Genomic DNA, 18,447 nt, shown 5'->3' with positions numbered 1-18,447 from the left:
CTTGTGTCTTGACTTCTAATTCTAGCTCAGATCTCTTATTCTTCTAAAACATAGGAAAACTTTATAATAAAAATCTCAGTGGTTGAAATGTTCAGTACTGTCTGAAGGGTAAAATGAGTGGTTGGAGACTTATGTTTGGCAATGGTCTGTAATAAACATAGTGTTTGGATTTACTGGGCCACATAATGATAGCCGTCTTTAAGACTATCATTGTTCCAAATATCTGCCAGTTTACATCATTTCCAGTATATCTGAAATGTATCATTACTAAGAAAACACAGACTGCTTGTTTTAAAAACAGAGACAAATCAAGATGGAAGTTGCAGCTGTACGCTAACTGAGACATGTCAGCTTGCTGGTTTAGTTCCAATTTAAACAGGAGCCAATCATCTAAGAGGGAAGCTTATTTTTCCTTACTCTGTCTGTAGTCTTATGTCCAAATTGTGCTTGTGAGTGCACACATACACATACATTACACACACAGTGATAAGCACACACCTGTTTGGCGCTGCGTTCAAACACAACATATTGCTGGCACTGGTCCAGCCTTCGCTTCCTCATGGTCCAGAAGTGGAGCACTCTGTTCTCTCTTTGCAGCAACTCATTCAAAATATCTGATGACACAGCACACAAAATAAATGTATTCAAGATGTTTGTTATTGTGTGTCAGCATTATACAGAAACATATTGACCACCTGAATTGATAATTCTGTGAATAAATGAAAGAAACGGTGGATAGAAAAGGTGAAATTAACTAATTGGAACATCTTTGTAGTGATAAGATGCAGAAAAGAGAAAAGTCTGAGTCATCTACTTACTCTTAACCTGAGTCTCTGGAGCTTTGACATGGGACAACATGCCGGGCATGTTGACACTGTTCCTGTGCAGGTACTTCAAGAAGACATCGGCATTACGCCTGGCTAACGTACAGGCCTATAAGTGTGCAGAATGAGAACACATGTCACTTACAGGGTCAATAGTAATTTATTCCTGACATTGAAAATTAGAAACAACATATTGTGATTTGACATGTTTTTTCCTAAATATAAACTGAAATAACTTTCTCACCTTGAGGAAGGCCTCTTTTTGCTCCAGATGTTTGCTGATCATGGGAGTGACATGGTCTGACTCACTGTTCGGACCCAGTTTATCAGCACCACCACACCAGTCTTCTTCTCTCTTATACTCCTGCTCCAGACTTTCTAACACACTGCATACCTGAGACATAGATGATACAGTACATCAAAAACACTGTACAAGGCAATGTGTGAAACTGCACATTTCTGAGAGCAGTTTTGAAATGATACTCTGATATTTCTAGCACAAGCTTTCCAGGTCTACTGAGGTTCACAAAGGAGAGTGTAATTCCCATAATCCCATTTTTGCTTTTTGCCTGTTCTAGACTATTTAACACTCTTTAACACCTGTTTGAGTCCATACACACAAAAGCACCTGTTCGGAAGTCTTGTAGAAGGCCACAGAAGCATTAACCAGCTTAAGTCTGTCCTCCATCTTCAGCATCAGCTGCTGCCAGTGGTCTGCCACCTTCAAGTCAAACAACACAAGTCATTTTAAGATTAACAGCTTTGAAACAGCAATCACACCACCCACATTTTTATTCATGTTTTTCTCTTTATATGTATAAACTTGTAAGAGAGCGGTACCTTTTCTGCACAGTCTCTGATCATATCCATGTCGTAGTGGTTTGCCTGGAGTAAGGCCTCAGCCTTCTGCTGTACCTGCAGCGCACTCTGATGGGTTTTCTGCATGGGGGATAGGGGTGAGATAAAAAAACAATGGAATTCAAGCGTTATATGAATCTCTATATCATAATGATTGCTTTGAAAATAGGACCCCAGCTTCATGTTGGCCCTGCAGGGCAGTTTGGCAGAGGGTGGAAGAAAGGGTAAATAAATAAAAGAAGTGTCTGATTATAGCTGTGTCATAAAGATTGTCCTGGTGTGAGCATTCTGGAGAGGAAACGAGATAGGGAAGTAAAAAGGGACAGTATCTGGTATCTGTTTAGCCTGAGAATTAGGCTTTTACTCTTTGCTGGACTCAGAGCACAAGAGGGAGGGAAAACAAAAGGAGATAAAGGAAGAATGAAAGATTTCCTGGAAGCTTTAATAATGTCTGCAGCACCTGCAAGGTACTGTCAAGGAGGACATTCCCATTTCACTTGCTCTTTTTTCACAACAGAGGACCCATTTACAGTTTCAGGGACTACAGTTATGGTATGCGTGTTAAAATGCCAGTCTCACGTAAGCAATAATCATAAACACAGCTTTCTTCTGAGTGTGCATCTGTGTGTGTGTATGTGAGTCCTGTAGAAGTAGGTCAGGTACAGGCCCGCATTGAAATGAGCCAGGCTCGATAGAGTTCAAAGGAAATGCACCGTGCATAATCAGTGGTAAAGAGAGAAAAGGAAATAAAGAATAACGGTAAGCAGAGAGGGAAGACAGAGTGAGGTAGAGATATTAGTTATTCAACATTCCATTTCATGTGTGACTTGTGATGAGAATGGGGAGGCGGTGGAGACATATGAACCTGAGAACAGTTTTTTGGAAGGCAAAAGGCTGAACGGAGCAGAGGAGATGCAGAAGTGCGAAAAGATGAGGGAAAAGGGAGATGAAAGATGGGACACAAGGAGGCAAACATAATGAAAGAGGAAAAAATGGGATTAGGATATGCATGAGGAAAAACAACAATACATTCAACTGGATGTACAAAGCACATGGACATCAACATGTTGCTTCTAAGTGAAAGGAGAGCAAGAACGGAAAATAATTCAGATGTTTACCTCTATTGCATGTTGGAATTGTTCATGTTCCTTCTGCAGCTGTTCGGCTTCTTGTAACGAACTGGCTGTGATAAGACCAGCGTTCAGCATGGACTCGCCATTACGGATCCAACCCAGCACCTAAAATACACACAGCACACACACACACACACACACAAGCTTTGTTATTACTCACTCTTTATTTTTTAACAGAAAGGATTTATTTGTACTACTTATCAGCTGTAAACTTCCCAATCTTTTTTTATCCTCTATCTTTGTTCCTATTTTCCTTTCTTCCCTTGCATCCTCACTCTGTTCCTGTTTCAGTTCCTCAACTTAAAATTTCACCTTGCACACATTTCCCTGCTTAACTCTTCTATCCTTTACTTAGCCCTTTCTCCTTTTTGTAGATAATCTCTTCACCCCGCCTCACACACACACGCTCCTAGATTCTTACAAAATCCCATTTGCTCATAGTTTTGTTGGCCTAGTTCTAGCCAAAGGGTATGTTAAACACAATCTTTCAGAACACCTCTCTGTCTGACTCAGCAAGCACACCTGCTGTGTGGGTGATGGGCAGAAATGCAACTGGATCTTGGCTATAAAAGTGATGATGCAACACAACCCTGACTCTTGTTTTTCCATAATTTCAACAGGGCCTATGTTTCCATTGCACTTGCAATGTCCCTAGGCAGGACAGGTATGAGTGTTAACTGTTGAATATCAGAGGAGCTTTAATGTACATATGACATAACTCTGAGGCACAAACAAACAGCAGCAATATCAGCAATAATGAGTCTTATGCATCATAGTATGCTATACAATTAAGATTTACATAATATATTCCAATATTTCATTATACCACTACACATGACACCACATCACATTATTTTCATCTTTGCTATAACCCCTGCTCTATCCATAATCCCTGTTCCTAAACTGTGCCCATTTCATAATGACATACAGAAAAACGCTTAAGACAATTCTGATAGTCCATAGCTGCATATACAGTACTGCCTCTGTGTGGGTGGATGAGTCAAAATAACACCAGCATCACATTATCATCATAACGTAAGATCTCTTCAATCAATGCAATGGCAGTGCATCTTCTGAAGTGTGTTGCTGCAGTATTCACTGGGTATCAATTTGTATGTTTTAGTCTCAATTTCATATCTGCCACCACTTTGGTTCACTTTTTTATTTATTCTAGTGCAAGTTGAAACATAAACCCTGTTGTTATTCGGCTACAGCACTGTGATAACAGGCCTAGTTATGAAAATTGGCTCTATGTTCGTTTTTGTTTTGCTTTGAAATATCAGTAGGCTACATTGCAAGCCTCACACGATTTTCTTGCTTTTATTGTATTCAACTACTGAATGAATACTGGGAGTTGACATGCTCTTCGCTGACACAACAATAAGCTAAGAAACTCTATCTCTTTCCCTTCCTATCAAGTCAGATTCTGTCTGGCCCATTTGTCTTCTTTTGCCCTGAATTTCTTCTTATCTCCCTCTCTTGTTAAACCTTGGCTGAACATCCAAACATAGTGCAGCAGGCTGACTATTCCCAGAAGAAGAGAGAGAGAGAGAGAGAGAGAGAGAGAGAGAGAGAGAGAGAGAGAGAGAGAGAGAGAAAAGAGAGATCGTTGACACAGGATGAGTCATCTATCCATGGTCATGTGCAGACAGAACATACTGTAGCCTTTTAGCCCTTCAACACTCTCTGCTGTAATATGATGGTGTGCTGTAGCAATAAATTGTCAGAATGGCTTTCCACAGATCAGTTTGACCTCAGTCTCAGGAGGAGAAAAAACATTACAGGTAGCCCTAGGTGTGTTTATTTCTGATATACAGCACATGTGAGCATTCATATATGAGCTCTAATTTCACTTCCAATATCCTAAAACTAGTTGATTTGAATCAACTAGTTGATTATCCTTTCACAAGTGAAAAGCCTAGCTCTTAAGAGTGCATTCAAAATCCCACCTGCACCTTCCAGTCACTGCTTTAATGCTGTATCATTGTCTATCCTTGTTATACTCTCTTGTCCTTTTCTTCCTCCAACTGTTTACCTGTTTGACTTCAGCCTGTAGATGCCTCAGTTGGACACACTGCTCCAGATGTCTTCTGTGCTGCTCTGCTGCCAGGTCCAACTCCTGCTGCTTCTCGTGGAGAAACTCCAGTAGGTCCTGAACCCGTGTGGCCATGTCCACATCTCTGTCGCATAACAGCTCCACACCTGCACACAGTAGACATTTTAATATGTTAACAATACAAATCTTTATTTTATAATATCTGATTATGTTCTTTTTCCCTAGTTATTTACTCAATAATCACAAATTCTTGAACAGATCTCTGCCATATGCGGAAATCACATAGTCTACATGGAAGTACATGGAGAGGTATAGAATATGTGTTTCATGAATATAATGTATCAACAGAACAGCAGGACGGATACTGAGTATAAGCTGTGAAAATGAATCATGGCTGCCACAGATAGCTTACATGTTTAATAACAGAAAGCCATGCACACACCATGAATTCTGATTTGGTGGAAGCTGAATAAATTATGTTTAGCATTGGCATAATCTGTACTCACATTTTAGTCCTGCATTCCATAGCAGCATGGTCGTGATGCCAGCTGCAGGGCTGGCCCTGGTAAATAATTACTGTCCTGAGGCAAGCTACAGAGGTAGCTTTCGCATAACTACTATCATTAATGTATCCATGTAGCTAGCTGTAGCAGGCTGGCTGACTGCAGAGCTAGATTTTTGCATAAACGTCAGCTAGATTTGTACTGTGACACACAACAACACAGGAGGCGTGGTCCTGGTCATCTAAAAAATGTACTTCTGTGTGTGTGTGTGTGTGTGTGTGTGTGTGTGTGTGTGTATGTGTGTAGGGGTGTGTGTGTGTGTGTGTGTGTGTGTGTGTGCGTGTGTATGTGCGTGTGTGTCTGTGTGTGTGTGTGTGTGTGTGTGTGTGTGTGTGTGTGTATGTGCCTTACAGTGGTTTAACCCGGCAATGAACATGACTCTTACGGATTAAGAGGCAAAATCTGCTTGGTAAAAGCCGATCTGCCCTCCATTCCTTCCTCCTCTTTCCCTAAATTTCTTTTCCATTTTCAGCATCCATCTCCTCCTGCTACTTGCAAATCAAGTTAAAATAAATGTGTAGTTACGACAGATTCATCTTACTATATGTGAATACTGCACCCTGCGTATATGTCCGTGGTGCATTTAATCTGTGCTTGACAAAATACTTTAGGAAGTGTATATCTATTTCCTCACTCACCAGATGCCTGGACCTCTGTGACATACTGCAGCAACTCTTGTCCCTGATGGATGACGTCAAATGTGAGGTTGTTCATAGTAAGCGCCTTGTCTGCATGATGCTGTAGCCTCTGCTCAGCCAGTGTCAGGTCCTCTGTGTCAAATTCACTCATCTGTTGGGAAAGTTCCTCGTTCCATGACTCCAGGTCTGAGATAATCTGAGGGGGGGAAAATGGGAGAAAAAAATAATTTTTACTTGTTCACGAAAAGGTCTTAGACACAACGAATGTTGCCATGGTTGCATGGTGCAAATATTACACTGCTAAGACAACAAGTTGCCTAACTACAATTATTTTTACAAGCACAAACATTAAAAGGACTGTAAAGCACAGCAAAACAGCATTGCCATTTCATTTTCAATATAATTTTATGATTAAGAGAATTTTCGAATACCAAGTCAGACAGTTTAATCACTGTAACCCGACACCCTAAGCTGGCTGCCATAATAACAGATAACATATTACACTGGTGATGCACGGCTGGTAAAGCAGATGTACCGAGATGTCAGTGCATGCCTCTGACTGCCCACGCAGACTGAATCATGATACCAGGGGCACCTTGATCCTGGCACCATCCAGCTCTGTCTGTCAATGTTTTTTTTTTTGGTTTTTTTTAACAAATTCATGACGTCTAGTCAACACTTAATGTAAGAATTTGACTCTTGCTCTGGGGCATATGGAGTTACTGTATATTGTCAAATAGTGGCTGAATCTTTATTTACTGTAACTGAAGAGAATAACAATTCTTTATTTAAGACAGATTGTTACTTAAAACAGGTTTATATTATAATTTTCCCTTTTGAATAAGTATATTTTGTTCTAATTGATCTGTAAAGTTAAGAATCCTTGTGTCCTGATTTCCTTGGTTTGTCATAAAAACTCCTTTTCCCGGATTGTATTTACTATGTAACATCCATAGGAACTTAGCATGTGAGCCCTATAAAACACATTTTGGTAATTTACATTATTACTTTATGTTTCAGAATAGACTTCACCACTGGCTTTTATTTGGGACCTGCTGTGATGCGAAATTGAATTCTTATGTCGGAAGTGCACCTCTGAGACTGACATTCACATTGCTGTGGCCATAACATGATTCACGACAGACCAAAGTGATCAGATTTCAGCACTCTTACTCTCATCTACTTGGGTGAAAAAAGACATGCGTGAAAGTTTGAAGTTAGTGTCTGTTTGTTCTGTGACCCAGTAAACTGATGTAAAGAATATTTCAATTTGAAATATGTGGAGTTTCAATGCCCTGAAAAATAGACAGCTATGACAATAACATGTAAGCAATGGAAACAGTGGTAAAATTTGATCTGAGTGTATAAATGAAAATGAGATGCTTTGGCAGCTGTCCTCCTCAATTAAAAAACTGCTAACTTTGACCTTAGAAACTGAATATCTGCATGAGAATGTGGTATCTCTTAAGCTATTTTTAATTTCCTCCTTCTTAGGTACTTCTACAGGCTAGAACTGATACAATCCTGTCCATGTATGTTATGCCATGAGTGCTACAGACAGAGGTTTGATTCACAGTGCAGCAACAGTATATACTGTTAAAACTTAGCAAAAGATGGTGAAGCATTTTAGCAACAGAAATTGACTGCAGGCTGAGAGTTTGTTCATGCCAATTGTCATATGCAACATTTAGGGAACACCAGGGAATAGCACCAACTGCACTGAGTTGGGACAAATTAAATGCACAGAACACAAAACAAGAAACAAACAAACAGAAAATTCCTTTTTAAGTGACGGAAAAAAAACTGTACCCAGTAAATACAGCTCTACATTTGTGAACAGTGAGTCCATATAATTTGGCCACGACAAAATAAAATCTCAGTAAACCTTTTTGTTTCTTTGTAGTATTTAGTCTCAGGTTTACCTCCAAACACCAGTCACTATGTAAGTTTTACAATTATTTTTTGGGGATTCTGTCGTATCAATGTTAACACCAGAGTGCAAACTACAAGGGAGCCAGGGGGAGCTCAGCTCCACTTAATAAGACATGAGCCGACATGCACATTATTGTTGACATGACCATTGAAGTACTTCAAGTCGAAGTGTAGAAAAAACAAACTTTCTTAGTCCCACTCAGTTTGCACACCAAATCACCGTTTTGTATTAAGCATAGTTAAAGTTAATTCTCTCTGTGAGGCATGGGCAAGCCCCCACACCCCAAAAAGAAGTGAGCTCCCCCTATAGTTCGCACACTGGTTAACACCAGGTCTAAACATCAGCAAAATAAGCAATTCAAATAACTCATCATCTAGACGTTCCTCCAATTTCTCTGTAAAAGAGTGTGTTACTGCTTGGTTTATTCTACCTATTTCTGTAGGACACGTTACGCTCTAAGACAGCTGCTTTCCACATATTCAACCAGCACTGCAAAGAGGTCACAGACAGTATTACACCTGCTGAGCTTTGTTGAAAACAAATAGACCACGTCTCCTCAGACGTGGGTTCAGACAAGCCTCGGACAATGGAGATAACCTTTAAAGGATGAAATCCAGGGTAAAGCAACTTTTTTTAGTCTTGGACAAGATTTATCACATAATCCATTAAAGTTGTTTTCTTTATTACTCAAAACTATAAAGAGATCACAATGCATAAAAGTGTATTTCACAACTGAAAGGTGCACCTTCCCATTAAATATGTTTATACAAAAAAGAAAGATAAACCTCTTTTGCAATAAAGAGCATTATTCTCTCAGAATGTGGGAAAGTGTGCTTGCCTTATGACAAGCTGCTTTTGGAATTTGGATTCATAAAATTCACTCAAGTCTCCTCTGTATAGAAACATGATTTTCTTGGCTAGCACACAGAGTAATCTTATCATGCCTTTTCATAGCAGAATAATACAATACTCTCTCTAACCAATATGATAATTTAAAAAAAACAGGCAACAAAGTAGAAACTTACCAAGCACTCATTTGCACTCTGCTCTCCTCTTCTCTTACAGTTGAGTAAAATGCCCTCTGTGTGCAAAAAGATCATCTCCCTCATCCACCAACACTGTGAAAACTAACTCATGTAAGGGGAAAAGTCTCCTTTTTTTCACTCTGTGGTGTGCAGTCTTACAGTGCTTATCATCAGAGAAGAGAGCATTGTGAGACAATTGTGGGTCTCACCTCAACCCCTTGCCCTCACCTCAAAAACACAACCCCCTTCAGGCCAGGAGGGAGTGTCACAGTGCATGGGAGTGGATGGAAACAAATGCCTCCTCCACCCATCTACATGCTCAAGCACTGTGTCATATTAATCCTCTGTCTCTGTGTGTGTGTATGTGTGGGCGTACTCCAGTGTTCAACATGAAAGATTAGTAGATTCACCACCGGTCCCTGACTTGACACGCAGAGCTAAAGAGAGACTTATCTGTTGTTTTGGACTTAACAGCAAAAAAGACTTGAAACAAACCACAGAGCTTCTATTAGCACACAGAGGAGGAGAATAAAACACCATTGTTTTCAAGAATTCTTACATACATTTTTAGGTTCGGTATTACAAAGACTAGTCTTCCCAAGTAATGTTCTACTTAAGGTTAATGTTTATGTCTTGAAAGTCCAGCTGACAATATCCGGAAAGGTACATCAAATGTTATGGTTATTAATAGAAACACAGTAATTATTATGTAATCATTTGAGCATTAACACAAACAAGAGTGTTAAATCAGGTTTGGCAGGTACTTAAGCAGTAAGGTGCTCTTTGCTAAATGCTAACACATATGGAGCGAAGCCTGCAAGCTAGTTCAGGCAGGTCAACTCGAGCTGCGCTGATATACACACATGACATGCCTCACTCCATAATCACTAACCAAGCGCTCCCTTCCAATCTGGTTGTCTATTTAAACTGCACAATTTCCCAGCTCTCCCTCTGCTCAATGCCGCCGTTGCCCTGCACCCGTATTGCTGCTGCTCTGTAAGCTATTGCTGCCTGCTGCGTCGTAAGCCCCACCACCACCCCAGCATCCACCTGTAGGCTCCAACTGGGGGTTAAGGTCTTTGCGCATCACTCCCCAATATCTCATGTAAACATATCTGTGGGGAATGATGAGGTCAGAGCTAAGACGCCAAAATCCAAATATGCTATACTGCTGTAATGTAATCCTAACGTGAGTTGGCTGACTGAACTTAGTTTGGTGTGCTAACATTTTCTAATTAAACAAAAAAATAAACAAAAACTACAGCTGAGGTGTATGGGAATGGCAATTTATTTTGCAGGTATACCAAATCATTGGACCAACTGAGCATCTGACTGACAGTTACACCAACAGTGCCATCCACAGAGCCATACTACTTACTTACTTTCAACAAACTTTCTTGTTCCTTAAAAAAATAAAAGATTTTACTTCCATGGTGACTGAGTGAGAATTCATCTGTCAACACAGTGTGGCTCAATAAATCTGATTCTACAGCCATGATAAACATTACGAGAAACATAAAATAATATTTGAAAAGAGCAGTTACCATATCTGAGCACCAGCTGAGAGAAGCATTCACTCTCACAGTGGGACGTGAAGGAATTAGCGGATACAATGTAGCCTATTGCTGGTTAGGGAAGGGGAAACTAAATTGGAATGAGTCAGTGGATGAGATGCGTCAAGTGGAACTAAATACTTTTTTAATGTAGCACATGTGAGAGTATCTCTGTGAATTCAACCAAGCTTTAAACCAGCAGGATTCCTCGCTGCAGGACTGAATCTCCCTTTTACGGTGTAACGGTCCATCAGCTCAAAATCACAGTCATTTTGGTTTTCCAGTGTGTCCCTTGCCACATGTAACTGATCTTTTAATAAAAAAACAAAACATTCACAACTATTTTTCATGCTCATTAGTAAATCTCTTTTCCCAACTATTTCCCCTCAGATATTATAAATGCAAATCCATTTGCTTCATCCACTCCCAGCTTCTACTCTTTCTGTCTTTCTCACTCTACATTTTATCTAACATTGCAATATAAAAAATAAATATTCATCATAAACCAATCCTCCATCTCCCGCCTACTCACGTCGATGGCGTCCCTCTCAAAGATGCGGAGCTGGAGGAAGAGCTCCAGTTTGATCTTCCTTTCCTGGAACAGCTCCTCCATTTGGCCCTGGGCCTCGTCCAACTGCTGCAGCACGCTCTCGATGTGGGCCATGGAGCTGTTGTGGGGCGTCTTGTTGCTCGAGATGGCCGAGTCTCTGTGGAGAGAGGTCGAATACAGGGGTGTTACAGGTGGTGTATTTATGGTCAGAGATGTGAGTCCCAGTTCTTGTGTAGGAAGTCAAAGAAAAACTACTTTTTTTCCTTTTTGATGATTTCTATACCTTCTATGTTTCTCTGTAGCTTTATTATTTATTTTCCTCAATTGTACAATGATTGCAGAAAGACTGTCAAATCTTGGGCCTTGGGCTTTGCATTCCTTAATTTTAGTATTTAATTAGTTGTTATTTTCAGTGAATTCATTATTATTGTTGTAAACCTAAATCTAACTCCAGAGAGTTTGTTTGTTTTGTGTATGGCTTACCCCAGTGTATATTATATGATACAATATGCAGACATTAAACAATTACTGTCACCTGAGCTGCTGTATGAGATCCTCTCCCTCCTTGATGACATTGACAGTTGCCTGCAAAGTGGTCTGTTGCTGCTGGCCAAAACGCTTGATCAGGTCTTGCACTGCTTCCACTGACTCCGCATAAACATCATCCAGCAGTTCCTTCTGAAGCTCCTCCAACCACGTCCACAGCTAACAGTGATTGACAGGAAAGGCAAGCCAATTAAAATGCAGCATCATGTATTATACACGTCCAAGAGCAAGGGAAAAAAACAGGAAGCAACCAAACAGCCCTGTTGTGAACAGAATACACATGCTGAAGGGGGTGGGGCAGATACACAAAGCGCTGTGAGTTAAACACAGATGTAAAGATTAATAGACAAGCTGCCAAATGCACAGACAGAAGATGGGAGAAAGAAATCAAATCCAATCGGTTCTGCTCAAAGCTGGTGTTTTGTGAATGGTCATCTTTGTAACAGATTAGCCATCTGGGTGAATTGGCTCAGCATACTAAAGCCCTGGCACACCATCCAGGCTGCAGGAGAGAGACCCTGGCACCCACGGTTTGTCTAACACCCACACTGCCTTCTCAAAAACACATCCACGACATCATCCACTTAGTAATATAAAATATGTTACATTATACCTGACATCTACATTATATAGACGTTGACACTGTTGTTTGGCAACCAAATATGCAAACGGCTGAGTGAGCTTTTCGGTAGTACAAAATGTTTTTAATTAAAGCCTGGTGGCACTTTATTTTAGATTAGGCTGTACTAGAGCAGCTTTAATTGTATGTGTTTTGTGGAAGGAGCAATCTGAGCTTTCATGTGCAGTATGGTACTAAATACAAAATATTAGGGACAGTTTCTAATACCTTGTCACAGCTCCTTTTGCCAACAAGGCGTCCCTGTAGGTTGCACTTTCCTTTCTGTCATTTATGTAGATTTCGTAACAATATTAAAATTACAAAGAGATGATGTCTTTTATCTGGAGTGACTTCATCTATGTACTTCATGAATATTAGCGCAGATGAATCCCCTCTCCTCCAATGTAGTTCATGCTCTGTTTCCACAGTAAACTGTTGCTGGATTGCATCCAAAGGCTAGAAGAGGTGATGGGCAGGAAACATTCACTTGTGCCCACACACACACACACACACACACACACACACACAGTGACCTGGACTAGTGTGAGCTGACAGATGGGATGAAGGAGATTAGTCCATATGGACATTAAAGAGTAGCTTCATTAATAACACCGTGGCTCTGACTGTCTTTATGAGTCTATGTAAACAGAATGTAGTGTTAACACATGCAGAGCACAGTACTATGTCATTGTGGAGAGGTTAATTTTGACAGTCAAAGATGTGCAGTGTATGACTTTCATATTACCATAACACTGTGAGAGGAAGTAAGGGAGTGGTGCAGTGATTACCACCACATCTACACAGCATGTACAGATCTCTGTCCTGTACTTTGTGTGTTCTATATTTATTTTTGAAAGAATAAAGTAAATAATAATAAGGAAAATTAAAGGCATGATTGTAATTATCACAGTGAAGGGGATAGCAGATTGCCTTTAATTTGTGTAAACAAAAGTGCACTACAGAGGGAAAGCAAAGCACAGATGTTTGCACAGGGAGAACGTAATGACTGGCAAGGACATATTCAGGAGCATTTCGACAAATGATGCACATTTACACACTAAAACACACACACACACACACACACACACACACACACACACACACACACACACACACACACACACACACACACACACACACACACACACACACACACACACACACACACACACACACACACACACACACACACACACACACACACACACAGCTCTCTCTTACCATGAAGCCAATATCTTAAAAAGTCAGTTCTTGGTCATTTTTGGTGCAGATGTATAAACCACTTTGCTCATAACTCTTGAAGTGTGTGATTTATAAGAACAATTATTTTTGGCCCACTAGATTCAAACTGAATTATTAACATGTCGTTAATAATTGTGATAAAATTACAATGTAAAATGCAATCCATCCTGAAAATTAAATTACATTTCACTTATAGGTAGTGCGACAGAAAACTGATGTATTCAGTCTTGTGGTCATGACTGTGACTCACTTAAATTCCTTCTCTGCATTTGACCCAGCTTAAGTGTTAGAAACAGGGGGCAGCCACTGTTTAGGGCCCAAATCCAGTTCTAAGGTCAAAGGCACGGACAGGAGAATTAACTTAACATACATGTTTCTGGTAGAAGGGGAAACCGGAGCACCCGCAGAAAACTCCACACATAAAGGCCCTGCCCCAGCTGGGATAAGAACCCAGGACCTACTTGCTTTGAGGAGAAGATAGTAGCTATTTGCTAAAATTAACACCAGTATGTGATGATTCTGACACAGACATCTTAATGCAGATTAAACATTTAATTATGAAAACAACAAATTTAAATGATAATGCAGCCTTGACAGTGGTTTTTGCTCTCTGGGTTCTTTCTAGTTACAGGTAATCATGTTTCTATTTCACAGTGATAGTTGGCTGCAACTGCAACTCTGATTGTATAGGTAATGTTTAAACTGATATACAAAGCAAAAATGGCCCTTATATTGCCATTGTCATAGTCTAAAATGATAACCATTATAGAGGATTTTTCCATCCTTTGCTATATTACTGTGCAGTGTGAAAGGCAAGAGCAAAAAATGACCAACGAGACAGCTATTGATGGTGGACAAAGATATGACAAGCTTTTTCCCGTCATTCCTACATGAAAAGCTGGAGAGCGATCAATAAATCGAGAACCCTCTACCTTCTCAGCTCCTGACTTCATGCAGTATTAGTGGCATAAGCCTTTAGCTTTAGACAAAACAGGAGTCAAATCAATGTGTTAAATAGGGCTAATTAGGGTTGAGAAGAGTAGAGGAAATACAGACCTCTTTGACATGTGTGTGGAAGGCAACAGACATGTCTAGCAGGACTTTACGCTGCTCGACACGTCGCACAAAGTCCTGAATGCGATCTTCTAGCTGGTGGGCAGCCTGGTAAATTTCCTCAGGGTCACACTCTCCGGTCTGGGCCAGCTGTTCTGCTGCCTCCAGCAACTTGTCAGCATTAGTGTAGGTGTTCTGAAATATTAATATTAAGTATATTTAAATTATAGAGTATAGTATCTCAAACACTAAACTGTTATGGCTAACTGCTAGTCTTTAAGAGCTGTCCTGAAATCGTATTTTCTTTGTTTTGTTTTGACGTTATTGATTTAGGACAATATAGCAATGTCAAATCTTACATTTCATTAAGCATTTCTGTGCTCTGAAATATGACTTCACTTTTCTTTTCTTAATTTTCTTTGAAGTTTTAACAATGGAATCCAAATTCCAGACATGCATGTTTGTTTTTCATAAAGAATTGCATTTGATGCCTGGAGGATAAAGTATGTCACAGCATGAAGATTTGCTTTAGCACTTTGAACTAGACTTTTTTTTTGTGTTACTTTTAAAACTCACCTGTGCAACCTCTTCAAAGTCTTCATGTCTCTTCTGCAGAGCCCTGGCTCTGTGCAAAGACTTCCCAACACCAGTGTGTTTACTGAGGAAGGCCTCGCCATGGTTTTCTATCCAGTCCAGCACCTTAAAACACACACACACATATACAGTATGTGTGATGTGCATAGTTTAAATATGCACTGCACAGGGTAACCGTACATTAAGAATGCATTATACATTTTCAAACAGTAGGGGGTGCAATTGACTGGAATAGCTGTATACCCAGTACAGTAGATGTCATCTCTCTTTTCCCTCGCCCCTCTGTCTTGCTCACACTGCCCCTCTGCTCATCGACCATTTCTCTACTCTTTTTCTCCATCTGCACTCTGTCATGTTTAAATTACACAAGTGTGGACAATTAGGTTTTGCCTAATAGGAAATCCAGAGCAGCGCTAAGTGTCAACATTTCCACTGTGAATGAGATTAGCTATAAATCTTTTCACATAATTACCTTATTATCTATTAAACAGATGGCCATACTTCATCTGTTTCTATGTGGGGTAATGAAAGGGATTTTCATGATGCTCAAGGTCTCAGAGAGAATATTTTGATGGGACAAACACATATGAACATGTGCACAATGCCCTCAACACTTTATGTGACAGTAAATTGCATCACCATGGAAACAACTACCAAGAGAAAAGGGTAATGAAAGAGTGGATGGAAGAGGGGGAATACAAAAGCGCAGATATACAACGAGACAGAGAGAGTGAGAGAAAGAAGAAGGGAGGGAGCAGAGAGGCAGAGAAGAGTTCATGCCCAAAGGGTAGAAACGCAGAGACAACACTATACACCAGCTCAGTAGATTTGATCTAAGAGCTGTGCCATCCAGATAGTCACACAGAGATAGAGAGTCTCACTGTGAAAACCCAGAGGGAAGGAAAAAAGCTTTGAAGCTAGAGCTGATTATACTATATCTTAATATCACGCCCTCTGCTATCCAGTATGGAATGCTTGCAGAATATCCCTCTTCAAAATAACAAAGATTTATTGGATCTAACCATTAAAAAAGATAATAAGTAAGACAGCAACACTAACCCTAACCCTACTGCTATTCACTTTACCTAATGTTTGTATAATGGAACATTGTCCCTATATCTATTAACTATGGATGCAGTATTAATGTGTAGTGTTGCTAGAAAGAAAATCTTTTGACAGCAATACCAGTCTTACTTAAGTACGGGAAATCACAAGTGTTTTACAATATATTATTTAGGTTTATCAGCATCAAAATTAATTTAGTAAAACTGCCACATAAGGACTAGCCTTGAGAAAAGCTCAATAAGTTGATTAATTTCAGTAAAAATGTTTTGAAGAATAGCTCTGTACAGTGGTGTGTATGTCTGTCCATGTTTGCAAAACAAAACCTGGTGGTGCCCACACAGCTGCAGGTCTTGAGGACTTCTGAATTGCTGTGTGTGTCTCTTACCTGCTGTACATCCTGCTGAAAGACACACAGCTGCAGCCGTTGGTGCAGGCGGACTTTGCGATGCTGCCAGATGTTTTCCAGCTGCCTCTGGTGATGCAGCACCTCATGGATGATGTCTAGGACATGGTGCACAGCCTTGGAGTAGTTAGCTGATGCCATCAATGAATCAGCACTTCCTGGGGTCAAAGGTCGCTGCAGTTTGTCCAAAAGAGACTTCCCATCCTGGCTTACCTGTAAGAGGTGACGTGTAGTTTGACAGATTAAAAGGTATCTCAGAGATTAATCAAATGCCTCATGTCTGCTAAATAACTCAAATACAGGACTCAGGTTGGAGAAAATGCATTGATCGTGTCAGCAAAAAGATACTAAATCTATTAGTATACCTAGAAAAGTAATTAATTAGATAGACAGATTTACTTAGACTCAAATGAGAACAAACACAGTTATCTACTTTTAATTGTCCCAAAAATCTCATTAAATTAAGGTAAATCATCAATAATATTTAGGGATACTAACTTATGGAATTACTTTTCTTGTTTGGTTCAACTTAAAAAATACATTTGAAAGATTGTTCTATAATTTTCATGTAATACTTGTCTATTTGTTAGACAGTGTGAATATTGTTTTTTATTATTTACCTAGCAGCAATGAATAAGCTCCTAAGGGATTTTTTCCCTTGTATATTTTTAGTACATAATTTGGATAATTGTCTGTTCTATTTTGTGTTCTACAAAGTCAGCGTTAATATTTGCATATACATTTGTTTTGCACACTCATACAGAATCAGTGTGTATGAATGTGCGTACTGACCTCCGAGTATGCGGTGGTGATGTGCTCATATAGTCCCTGGTGATGGTGGATTGTGTCCTCCAGATCTTGGAGTTCAGAGGGCAGCTCTCCTTCACCACATGCCTTACACCACGGCTCCACTTTACTCATGTACTGGGGAGAGAACACACACAATACAAACATTGAATAACACAGAGCTACATGCATATGTGCATACAATAGACTCAAGCACTTTATCACATTTTATAAACACTGTGTTCTGTCTAAATGCACAAATACAAATAATGCAGTCAGATGTGGATTTGTTTGTTCTCAAACTTTAGCTGTCTGTAATTGAACTTCTCTGGTTATGAAATGACATGTACAGTATCCTACAGTACATACAAATGCATACTATTTGGTATGTAAAATGCAGTATCAATTGTGTATGCATGATGGGATCCTTGATGAAACCAGAACAACTTTGCTATTTAGTTGTCATTATAAAAAATACACATCGTAATTTGAGTTTCTTATCAAGCCTACATTTTTTTTAAAGATTGTTTCTATGAAACCAAGATAATGAAAACAAGTATGGCACAGTTTTGATTGTTAAATGACTGTAACTGTACTTTTTAGTGCAGTACATACTTTTTAGATTTTTCAAATGCTAACACTGCACATGTTACTATTAATACAATCCATGATATTAGTATGTATAATATGAAGAGTTCAGAGTTGCTCCCCACGGAATGCTCTTGTCATAAACCAATGAAAAGAAAGAAAACAATCCAAACTCTGCATTAAAACTGCTCCTGACAGGCTGTCAATTAATCTCCACATAAAGGTTTGGCATCCAAACTGTTTGTTGTCTGGAAAGAGAGAGACTGAAGTAAGAGTGAGGGGAAAGTTCAACAAGGAGAAAGGAGACAGGCAAGCATAGAGCTTTGGAGAAAGCTTTGATAAAGCTGTTATGGGAAGGGGATAGGGCCTCTGAATGAAAAAAACATCTATCACAGAAACTCAGTGAGCTAAGAGTAGA

At 39.7% G+C, this 18,447-nt stretch overlaps 1 protein-coding gene across 6 annotated transcripts in view; it reads right to left on the bottom strand.

The window, feature by feature from the left end:
• triob (trio Rho guanine nucleotide exchange factor b) overlaps nt 1-18,447 on the bottom strand; it is a 105,339-nt gene that overhangs the window by 33,578 nt on the left and 53,314 nt on the right. For all 6 annotated transcript variants that reach the window (XM_051406301.1, XM_051406296.1, XM_051406299.1 and 3 more), the window contains 14 exons: nt 17,448-17,579; nt 16,638-16,868; nt 15,170-15,292; nt 14,597-14,788; nt 11,669-11,838; nt 11,116-11,290; nt 6,073-6,268; nt 4,851-5,017; nt 2,801-2,920; nt 1,665-1,763; nt 1,453-1,545; nt 1,069-1,218; nt 819-933; nt 499-614 (listed from right to left, as the gene is read on the bottom strand). In XM_051406301.1, coding sequence (XP_051262261.1) covers nt 499-614; nt 819-933; nt 1,069-1,218; nt 1,453-1,545; nt 1,665-1,763; nt 2,801-2,920; nt 4,851-5,017; nt 6,073-6,268; nt 11,116-11,290; nt 11,669-11,838; nt 14,597-14,788; nt 15,170-15,292; nt 16,638-16,868; nt 17,448-17,579 — 2,079 coding nt within the window. The remainder of the gene's footprint in view (nt 1-498; nt 615-818; nt 934-1,068; nt 1,219-1,452; nt 1,546-1,664; nt 1,764-2,800; nt 2,921-4,850; nt 5,018-6,072; nt 6,269-11,115; nt 11,291-11,668; nt 11,839-14,596; nt 14,789-15,169; nt 15,293-16,637; nt 16,869-17,447; nt 17,580-18,447) is intronic.

This window comes from Dicentrarchus labrax, unplaced genomic scaffold, assembly GCF_905237075.1.
Source record: "Dicentrarchus labrax unplaced genomic scaffold, dlabrax2021, whole genome shotgun sequence".
Lineage (NCBI taxonomy): Eukaryota > Metazoa > Chordata > Actinopteri > Moronidae > Dicentrarchus > Dicentrarchus labrax.
Note: the sequence above shows the minus strand (reverse complement) of the source record. Positions and strands in the feature narration are given on the sequence as shown.